This window comes from Malus sylvestris, chromosome 11, assembly GCF_916048215.2.
Source record: "Malus sylvestris chromosome 11, drMalSylv7.2, whole genome shotgun sequence".
Lineage (NCBI taxonomy): Eukaryota > Viridiplantae > Streptophyta > Magnoliopsida > Rosales > Rosaceae > Malus > Malus sylvestris.
This window is the reverse complement of record NC_062270.1, coordinates 10866356-10878042: the sequence shown is the minus strand read 5'-3', so window position 1 is coordinate 10878042 and position 11687 is coordinate 10866356. Positions and strand designations below refer to the sequence as shown.

Genomic DNA, 11687 nt, shown 5'->3' with positions numbered 1-11687 from the left:
GATGAAGATCTTTCCTTGGCTAGCACCATCGTTGGAGAGAGAGGGGTTTTTTTTTTTCGGTTTTGCAGTGACTGATGCACAAATCTGGGAGGCTCATCTGGAACCGGAACGATGACGACCCGCGACTGGTGGAACCGAGCTGGGTCCTCTGTTTGAGCGAGTCACGAATCTGGTCCACGGCGTCGCCGATGGTGGATAAGTAGTCGTGGAGAGCGGGTGGCGCGACCGGGTCGGCGCCGTAGTCAGCTTGGCGGGAGATGTTAGAGAGGTAATCGAGAAAGGTGTCGTGCTTGTGCCAGCACTCTCCAACTCCAACTGAGCGCAACACAGCCACCAGAGAAGGTATATTCTTGTCAGCGGACTCCAGCTCACCTCGGAGGAAGGGGCAGGTTGAGTTCAAGAGGCTTTGGAGGTAGGTGCCACCGTGGCTGCTCTCCAACGACGGTGTTGGTGTCTTGAATAACCTTGATTTGATTGATTATAGCTAGCTGGTGGTGCTTGGTTTTTTGTTTCTTCTTCTCACTAGAAAATGGAAAACGAAGTGGGTTTTTAGGTAGTTGGAGAATTAAAAGCTACCAAAAACAGTGGGAATGAGAGTGATTCTGAGTGTGGGTGTTAGGTTTTTGCAGACTCATGGCGAACAGTGTGAGATGTGATGAAAAAATGAAAGAGAACCGACATAGTTTTTTGTGTCGATTCCCACAGACGGCGCCAAATGTTGATGCACAAAACCGGATGGTCTTGGTACAACGTAAATCCGACCGTGAATCTGCACAAACGCTCAAGAACACGAAGAACACAAAGAACACAAAGAACACAAGGATTTTATCGTGGTTCACCCCAATGTATGGGCTACGTCCACACTGTAGTTGATATTGTTTCTCTGTATGTGTATGGATACAAGTGTTTGGGGAAGTCCCTCGGAGAAAGGAGGGTGGGGGAGAAGGAAGGAGAGCCTCTTGAATTGTATGAGGACTCTCTCTCTAAATGTATGAGAGTTTTGAGCCTTGTAGGATGGCTTGGCTCTCTTCCCCCTTTAGAATGAGGGGAGGAGTCCCCTTTTATAGAATAAGGGGCTCCTCCTCTTTTACAAAGTATGGGCTTTAGTGTGAGGCCCAAATACAAGGCCCAAGTCCCAAGTATACGAGGCCCTAAATATGGTATAAACAATATATATTAACTAATTAGATATATATTTACTAGTGGATTTCGTACAATGCGTTTCTCATCAAATTCAATGATATATATATATTTACTAAGTAGATTTTAATTTATTTATGTAATACTTTTAACACTTAAGAAATTGAATGATATATATATGTAAAAAAAAAATTTGTGGGTTTTTATTAGAAAAATATATTATTTTGGGGTTTATGTAAAAAAAAATTGAATTTGAAAGAAGTAAAGTCATATTTTCAGTAATTTTTATAATAATTGAAAAAAAAATACCTTGCGCGACACCTTAACATGGTCGTCGCGCAAAAGCACTTTGTGCGACGTCAAATTGTATACCAACGTCGCGCAAGATATGATAATTTTGGCGCTCCAATGCAATGAAAAAAGGCGCTTTGTTTCAATTTTTCCTAAGTTTGGCCTCTTTCGGTCTTTCCCTCTTTCCCGTATAATCAATAGACCCTCTCTTCCCTCTTGCCCTCTTTCGGTCTTTCCTTCTTTCCCCGTATAACCCTCTTGCTCATCTCTCCTCTCTTTCCCGTACATATCTCTCTCCCTCTCGTTCGTAAGCTTTCCTCTTCACAATCTTGAATCCAACCACCACCACTACTCTGTCGGTTGTCTCTCTCCCTCTCATTCTAAACGACGGGCAGTGACGCGAATCTCGAAACCGACGCGAATCAAGTCCCAAATTCAAGGTGAGGGTTTCTGATTTTCAATGGGTTTTTGTTATTTAGGGTTTAGGCTCAAATTGCATGTTGGGTTTTTGTCAAATTGATTTTTTTTGTGATGTGATTCGAGTTGATTGTGTGAAGTTTTTGCAATTTTTTTTATTTGTATGTGTGTTTTGTGTATGAACATGGAGGTGTTCTTGGTGAAGTTTTTGCAATTTTGTCGATGACTTATTTATGTTTGACAGTTTTTATGAGTTATTACCAAGATTGATCTGAGTATGTAGAGCATAATTTGAGCATTTTTGAAATGAATCTGACCTTCACCGAAAGTCAAAGCCTTTGTGCAATTTCCCCTGTTTGTTTATAGAGGATATTAGGTGAAGAACATGCCTTTACTAGATATATTTAGGACCTTGGATGTACAAGTTAAGAGGGGAGAGAAGACTTGTAATTTACTCTTTGATGTACAAGTTAGGTACTTGGATGTAAAAGTTAGGACCTTGGAATATACCATACATAGGAAGTCAGAACTCGTGGGTGATTTACTCTTTGAGTCTCAGTTCTCTTTCTCTTCTCCGCTTTTCCTTTTCCCTTTAATTTTCTCGTTTCTCTGTTTTGCTTCTCTGCAATAATTAAATACATATTCCAAGCATATATATGTGTGTGTGTATATATGTATGTATATGCAAATACTGGAAGATTAGTTGGTTGGATGATGGATTGCAAAATGTTTGCCACTGCAATTTGGAATTTCCATTTCTCATTCTGTTTTAATTTTTATAATAGTTTTATTAGTTTAACCATATTAGTAATTTCAGTTTTGCTTTTTAAATGGATTAATGGGTTTCCTACTTTTGCTTGACATCAAAGTTCTTAACTACATAACTAGATTACCGAAAATAAGACTTGAATTTGAGTCTTCATCCCTCGTACCGAAAAATGACTTAAATTTCACCTTTTTCTGTTGATTAATGTCATAACTTATGTGATTTAGCTTTTCGTTCTGATTCTTCATATTGGCGAAGATATTGTTTCTTCTTTGTCGTAATCCTCTTTTTGTATCACCTTATTCCTTGAAATAAAATGAAGTATCAACTCTAGGACAAGTAAAAGTTGGTGCATGCTAGTGATATCTCTGGACAGTAGTTGACAATAAGTGAATCACCAGATAGTGGCAAATTGCAAATGAATAATATCAGCCATACAACAGTCACATTTATTTTGTGTATCTAATTGTTGATCCACACACATATACACAAGGTTGTTCATAAGGTTGTTGCATATAATTTGTTACTTGCTCAATTTAAATATACATTGTCCGTACTTGTTTTGAAATTAAGAATGTTGGTAACCTACTTATTACTTTGGCTGCTAATTGATTAGTTTCTAATGTTATAATTTTATGGTTCAAAAAGTGTATAGATGTCGCATTTGATCACTCGTCGTCGGGGTGTGACCAATGCACCTCCCACATTATCAGCATCTACTGCTCCATGCGTGAGTGCTCCATTGAATAGGGAGCCTACTCCCTTTATTGAGGCTACTCCTACGGCGTCCCAGGTGCCTGTCTCATCGACGTCATTAGTGTCCGTTCACCCGCTCAGTGCACGGTGGCCTCACCGGCGCCATCGCAAGCCGGACCCTTCTGATCACACTTCCTCAGCATCCAGAGTTGAGGGTGAGGCCTCCCAGCCAGGTAGTTTTTTTCTAATTCTCGATCACTACGTTGTATTTTTTTTTTTCATTTTAAAATTATCATTTTTATGATGCTGAAAATTTGCTAGATTGTGAAAATGTGTTGTGGGTTGTGAATTACTGTTATTTTAATATTTTAAGGTTTTGGGAAATGCTATACTATTAGGGGAAGTTATGTCGAATTTTCTGTGCAAATTTAAGCTTAGGGTTTTCACCATTTAAGTATTTTTGGCCAGCTAAAAAAAAATTAGGGGGCCTAGTCGAATGCTGAAGCTAGCACAGAGTGTACGTCTGACTGGCTCCAAGATCAAGATTTAGGATGACCCGGTACATCGTGGAGCTGCTATAGCACAGCAGCATAGCATCGTCGTTAGTAGCTGTGGTGTTGTTATTAAACAAAATTGTCCTATGCAGTGGGAGAAGTGGGCAGAAATTCCCGATAGGACAAAGGATTTGGTGCGAGACAAGTTGTCGGTTAGTATATTAATTTTTAGCCTTTATAATGAAGTTGTCTGTTAGTATATTAATTTTTAGCCTTTAACTACTTGGTTCTTCATAAAAATATTGTTCTTCTTGATGTTCTGTATATTCATTTTGACTTACTGGATTACTTAGGTATGTTTCGAATCTGGTAATGAAATTCAATCATCTAACTCTTTTATCTGGTTATTTAATTCATTTTGATCTATTTCATCAATTTTTGAAATTAACTCTTCTGTTTCTTTTTCAAATTCATAAGCTAATCTTATCGATTCTTATTTATTATAATCTTGTACTTTATGCCATGTCTGAGTTGCTTGTTCATGAATGTCATTGGGTTCATAAATTATATTTCCGATTCTTGCATTATTTTCTTCATCTAAATAAACAAATTCGGATTCAATATCATTTTTTTAGTTTTGTTTACAAATAATAAAAACCAAAATATATTATCTTAATATTATTAAATTTCTTACTATTATTTTATTATTTTTCATATTCGTAGGTCATTTTTGATCTTGATGATATATCCCCCAAGGTCAAGGCCTACTTAGATGAGACCTTAGCAACCCGGTACAAACATTGGAAGAACTATCTTCACACGCATTTTAAGCTATGGGATACTCCGGAGATTGCTCGCCTAAGTGGTTGCCCAAGTGAGTTGAAGGACCGGCCAGAGGATTGGGAGTGGCTCTGCAAACATTTTACGGCCCAAAATTGGTGGTATGTACATAATATTTTAATAATAATTTCTTATTGTTTTAGTTATTTTTTTAAGCTTTTTTTATTAATTTATTTCAAATAGTCGCACTAACATGTATATTGTGTGTTTAACAGAAGAAATCTGTTGCTGGCAAGATAGCTCGGGAGTCAAAGACACTTCTTCACCATTTCGGTTCGAAGCCCTTTTCGTATAGGCTTGAGGCACGACGTCAGGTAAAAGTATATTAATTTAGAAATTTTATACAATTTATTTATTATTATTGATTAATAAAATTTTCTTAATGTTTATTTTTTCTTTAGAATGGTTCTAAGTTCCCAGAGATCAACATGTTCGAGGACGTTTACGTTCGACCTGGAGATGCAAACACTGAGCATCTTCATGTAAGTAAATGTAATTGTTATTATTCTTATATGTATGCATGAATCGTTCAAATATTATTTATATATATGTTTTTTCTTTATTATTACATGCTCTTATGGTGGAAAAGCGCACTGCTGTTATCCAAGAAGCAACATCGCAACTTCCCCCTGAGACCCCGATTGAGGACGTCCCGGTACCCGGGGATGCAGGTTTTCAGATCCTGACTGATGTCCTGGATCAGAACCTCGGTCGTCGTCATGGCAAGGTTGTTCGGGGCATGGGGAAAGCACGAGTTCGTGAGACTAGTGCCTCTTCTTCCAGATCGAACACCGCAGAGGTCGATTCATTGAAGGAGCAAGTAACAACCCTACAGGGTCAGCTTCAGGTCCAGGGCGAGCAACTGCAGGCCTATGCTGGGCACATGAGAAACCTTGTACGAGCCATACAGATGACTGGCCTCCAAATCTCGCTACCAGTACCTAATCTTGCTACACCTTCGACTTTCGAGCCACTTCACCCTACTGATACCTAGTAGCCATTTCACCAAGAAGATTACTTGTAGTTTTTTTCTTTTTCATTCAGACATATACAATACATTTCCATATATATACACATATATTTTATAATTAAATAATTTTCTTTGGTGCATTCATTATTGTTTAGAATTTTAATTACAATATTATTAAAAAAAGTTAAGAAAATAATATTTTTGACCATTTCTTAAAAAAAAAAAAAAAATTGACCAAAAACCGAAAATCCACTTTGTGCGACGCAAGCTACGTCGCGCAAAGTCAAGCAACGCTACTTTAGGCGACGCAGCCTACGTCGCGAAAAATTATTTGCGCGACGCATGTAACCCTTCATCACGCAAATACACTTTGCGCGACGAAGGGTTACATGCATCGTGCAAAGCCTTCTGTCACTGCCTTGCCGCGACGGTTTGCGCGTGACCTAGGTGCGTTAGGCAAAGTTTTGCGCGACGTTTTTTTACTTTGCGCGACGAAGGACCTGCGTCGCCCAAAGTGTTTTTTTTACTAGTGTATCTATCTTTTTTAGTTTTCATCCACTTAATTGTTAGTTTGACCTCATAACTCTAAACTTGTTTGCTTAAATTTGATACATTTGTTTCTCTTTAAGCGAGAAAACATCTAAATCTGGTAGTAATAGTTCTTTGACTGCGAGGCAGCAAATTTCCAAGTCCAACAATATATAGCATGTTGAAAATACTAGTGGGTATTGAATGCCCACATAGAAATTGAAAACATTGAGTAGAGTTTTCAACACACACACAGACATTTACAATACCCATACCAATTGTAATTGACTTTGGATGCAGGAGATCATAGTTTTCAACATGTATGCTGTAAATTTTTCAAAGTGTAAGAAATGTGCGTAGGGAGTTGCTCTATAAATAGAGCACTCCTATTGCTATCAATATACACAGAGAGAATACATCAGAAAGAAGGAAAGTTCAATAAGATCATCCATTCCCCCCTCTTTAATTTGCCATCTCCTTGTGTTTTAATTACAGTGTGATATTTTACATCTGCTTCGGTCCACTTACTATAAAGGTTATCTCTCTAACTTTTACATTTTTATAACACGTTATCAGCACGAGTCTCTAAATATAACCATGTCTCATTTACATTCACCAAAAAGAAATCATTCTCTCATTTCTCTCCGCCGAACGAAAAAAAAAATGTTTCCTCTAAGGTTTTTCCTGTTCATCTTCTTCCTCTGCCTCAACTGCGCGGTATACCTTCGTGACGAACTGTTTGCTCCATGCCTGCTCGTAGTTCTCCAACTAGCGGTTACATACATCTTTGATTACTTGTTTGGTTTGGATATTGATTACTAACCCAGTATTTATTTTTTCTGCAATCCAAGATGGTGCGGTACAATCGCCCATCTTGAACTGCAAATTTCATCTTACTACGATCCAAGATGGTGCGGTATCATCGCCTATCTTGGACTGCAGATCTACTTTTACTGCAAATTTCAGGTGGAGCGGTACAATCGCCCACCTTGCTCTGCAAATTTACATTTACCTGTTGTTTAATTTCATTGCAATTTTAGGTGGTGCGGTATAATCGCCCACCCTGCTCTGCGTATTTCAATTTTCTTGCTACTTGAGTGGTGCGGACTAATCACCCATTACATGTTACATTCTTTCAATGAGAATGGTGCGGTACAATCGCCCTTCTCATTCACCCTGAAAATCTCGAGCCAAAAGTTTCGAGTGCTTATCATTTTGGCCTGAAGATCAAAATGAAAAATTTGTAAGAACCAGAAGTTCTAACATCACATTCCTTTAGGAATACATATTACTGCAAGTTCTTACACATCTCATTTTCTTTCAGAAAAGGAAATGGCGAACTTGGCTAAGCTTGAATATGCTGCCTTGGACATTACCGGGAAAAATTACCTTACCTGGGTACTTGATACCAAGATCCATCTGGAAGCAGGGAATCTTGGAGATACCATCAGGGAAGAAAGCAGCTCATCTTCTCAAGATCGGGCGAAGGCTATGATCTTTATTCGCCGCCATCTTGATAAGGCACTAAAGAGTGAGTACTTAACGGTTGAAGATCCGTTAGCTCTCTGGGAGGCCTTGCGAAGCAGATACAATCACCAGACAACGGTGATTCTTCCAAAAGCTCGCTATGAGTGGTCTCACCTGAGAATTCAGGATTTCAAATCAGTGGCGGAGTACAATTCTGCGTTGTTCAGGATTACCTCTCAGATGAAGCTCTGTGGGGATACCATTACTGATGAAATGTTGCTGGAAAAGACTTACAGCACATTTCATGCCAATAACGTGCTCCTGCAGCAACAGTATAGAGCGTGAGGCTACACTGAATACAACCAACTGATATCTGTACTCCTGGTAGCTGAATAGAACAATGAGCTCCTGATGAAAAACCATAATTCCCGACCTACTGGATCTGCACCATTCCCAGAAGTGAATGCTGCTTCCCTCAAAGTGAACGCCACATCCTCTGGTGGTGATTATCATAAACGAGGACGTGGCCACAAACGAGGTCGATGGAATAGGAAAGGCAAGAACCATGGTGGTCAGTTTCACAACCAGGTTCCGAGGCATAATTCTGGCCCGAGCTTCAAAAATGTGAATCGTCACAAAGGCAAAGCTCACATGACCAATGCTCTCAGGCACTCTGAAGGAGCCTGCCATAGGTGTGGTGGCAATGGGCATTGGGCGCGAACTTGTCGTACCCCAAACCATCTGGTGGAGTTGTATCAAGCCTCCCTCAAGGAGAAGGGTGTCGAGACCAATTTTCTCGACCAGGCTAAACCAATGGATATACCTGATCCAGTGTTTGATTTATTAGGGCAATTTGACGCAACTCACCTCGATGTTTCAGACTTCGTTATGGAAAGGGGGAATGAAGTATATTGGTCCGACTAAATCGTTTAAGTTTGATGTACTTTTATTATGCTGAACTTGTTGTCTAAAACTAGTTTTTCAGATTCAATAAAAGTGGCATGTAAATTTCCTGTTATAAATTGTTTGTTAACTGCGATTCCATTTACTCAGAAAGCATGGATAAAAAATGTGGTTATTCTCAGAACATGAGAAATGGCGGAGATATATGTCTTGCAGACAGTGCAACCACACATACAATACTTCGTGATCGAAAGTATTTCTCAAACTTAATGCTTACAAGAGTAAGGGTAACAACAATACCAGGACCTTCAGATGTAATTGAAGGCTCAGGGAAAGCTCAGATTATGTTACCAAATGGAACAATATTGTCCATACAAAATGCATTGTATGCTACTCGATCTACTCGAAATTTGTTGAGTTTCAAAGACATACGTCTAAATGGATACCACATTGAAACGAAGAGTGCAGAAAATGTGGACTATTTATGCATTACCTCCAATGATACCCAGAAGCGTATATTGGAGAAGTTGCGTGGTTTTTCGAGTGGATTATATTATACATACATAAGGGCAGTTGAATCACATACTGTCATGAACCAGAAGTTCATTGATTCAAAGGTTTACATGCTTTGGCATGACCGTCTGGGTCATCCAGGATCCACCATGATGCGTAGAATCATTACCAACTCTAATGGACATCCATTATTGAGCAGAGACATTGCTATCTTAAATGATAACCCTTGCAAGGCTTATTCTCAAGGGAAGTTGGTAATAAGACCATCACAACTAAAGGTTGATGCTGAATCCCCATCATTTCTGCAAAGACTTCAAGGGGATATTTGTGGACCTATTCAACCATCTTGTGGACCATTTTGATATTTTATGGTTTTGGTTGATGCATCCACCAGATGGTCACATGTTTATCTCTTGTCTACTCGGAATGTAGCTTTTGCGAGACTTCTTGCTCAGATAACTAAGTTACGAGCACAGTTCCCAGATTATCCCATTAAGTCAATCCGACTTGATAACGCTGGTGAATTTACGTCTCAAACCTTTGATGATTACTGCATGACATTGGGCATTGATGTTGAACACCATGTTCCTCATGTCCATACTCAAAATGGTTTAGCAGAAGCATTGATCAAGCGGCTTCAGTTAATAGCCCGCACTCTGCTTATGAAAACCAAATTGCCAATTTCTGCATGGGGACATGCCATCCTACATGCTACATCATTGGTTCGATTGAGACCTATAGCCAACCACCAATACTTCTCAATACAACTCGTGTTTGGACATCAGCCAAACATTTCACATTTACGAGTTTTTGGTTGTGCTATTTATGTGCCTATTGCACCCCCGCAACGCACTAAAATGGGACCTCAGCGTAGACTGGGAATTTATGTGGGTATTGATTCACCATCTATCATTAGATATTTGGAACCCTTGACAGGTGATATGTTTACAGCTCGTTTTGCTGATTGTCATTTTAATGAGACAGTCTTCCCATCGTTAGGGGGAGAAAAGACCGTTCCAAAAGAACGGAAAGAACTGACATGGGTTGTTCCCACCTTGTCTCATTTTGATCCTCGAAGCATTCAATGTGAAAATGAAGTAAAGAGGATCATTCATCTTCAAAGCATTGCCAATCAAATGCCAGATGCATTTAATGATGCTATGAAAGTGACAAAATCACATATACCAACTGCAAATGCACCTGCTAGAATTGATGTCCTTGTTGGACAAAATAAAGTGGCAGCGAATGATTCATCTGGTGCACGCCTGAAGCGTGGTAGACCACCAGGTTCAAAAGATTCAGCCCCTCGAAAGAGAAAGACAAGGGCACAACTGAATCCAAATGAAATCATTCAGGAAGAGAGAGTGAATGACAAATCCATAATTCATGATTCTGGACTTCCGAAAAAAGAAAATGTCCTTGATGAGACATATGTGCCTGAAGAGACAGAAGTACATGAAAGCAAAGAAATCTCCATAAATTATGCATGTACTAATGAATTGTGGGATCGGAATGAAATAATCATTGACGATATGTTTGCATTCGCAGTAGCCACTAAAATCATATTAAGTGATGATATTGAGTCCCGCTCTGTTGATGAGTGCAAACAGAGACAAGATTGGCCTAAGTGGAAAGATGCAATCCAGGCAGAATTAAATTCCTTGGGAAGGCGAAGTGTTTTTGGACCAGTAGTCCAAACCCCACCTGATGTAAACCCCGTAGGTTACAAATGGGTATTCACAAGGAAACGCAATGAGAAAAACGAGATTGCTAGATACAAAGCACGACTCGTTGCACAAGGCTTTTCACAAAGACCTGGAATTGATTATGAGGAGACATACTCTCCTGTAATGGACGCAATTACGTTCCGTTACTTAATAAGTTTAGTGGTTTCAGAAAAGCTTGACATGCAACTTATGGATGTCATCACTGTGTATCTATATGGAGAATTAGATACTGACATATACATGAAAGTCCCAGAAGGACTTAAGTTGCCTGAAACAAGTAACAAACCACGAGGTATACTCTCGATCAAATTAAGGCGATCATTGTATGGGCTGAAACAATCTGGACGAATGTGGTATAATCGTCTCAGTGAGTATTTGATCAAAGAAGGGTATATCAACAATGTCATCTGCCCTTGTGTGTTCATTAAGAAATCCAACTCTGGATTTGCTATAGTGGCAGTATATGTTGATGATATGAACTTAGTTGGAACTCCAGAAGAGCTCCATAAAACTGCTAAATATCTGAAAAGCGGATTTGAAATTAAAGACCTTGGGAAAACAAAATATTGTCTCGACCTGCAGATCGAGCATTGTGCTAGTGGAATTTTGGTCCACCAATCAGCTTACATTGAAAAAATTCTGAAGCGATTTGGCATGGATAAAGCTTATCCACTCAGCACACCAATGGTCGTTCATTCTCTGGACATTAAGAGAGATCCATTCCGTCCAAAAGAAGATGATGAAATGGTCCTTGGTCCAGAAGTACCATATCTGAGTGCAGTAGGTGCTTTGTTGTATTGAGCACAATGTACTAGACCAGATATAGCTTTTTCAGTCAACTTGTTAGCTAGGTATAGTTTTGCTCCAACAATCCGTCATTAGAAGGGTGTCAAAGATGTATTGCGATACATTCGTGGGACAACAGACATGGGTCT

At 39.2% G+C, this 11687-nt stretch overlaps 1 protein-coding gene and 1 pseudogene across 1 annotated transcript; both read left to right on the top strand.

Annotated features, from left to right (window-relative positions):
• The first annotated feature begins 1678 nt into the window (after positions 1-1678).
• On the top strand, positions 1679-5691 carry LOC126588700 (uncharacterized; annotated as a pseudogene).
• Positions 5692-7474: 1783 nt separating this feature from the next.
• Positions 7475-7954, top strand: LOC126590221 (uncharacterized). The gene has a single exon (XM_050255734.1). The coding sequence runs from the start codon at positions 7475-7477 to the stop codon at positions 7952-7954; it is 480 nt and encodes a 159-aa protein (XP_050111691.1).
• The last annotated feature ends 3733 nt before the right edge of the window (positions 7955-11687 follow it).

What these genes read in the sequence shown, in the direction of transcription:
- LOC126590221 (XM_050255734.1), top strand. Translation starts at nt 7,475, where the DNA reads ATGGCGAACTTGGCTAAGCTTGAATATGCTGCCTTGGACATTACCGGG.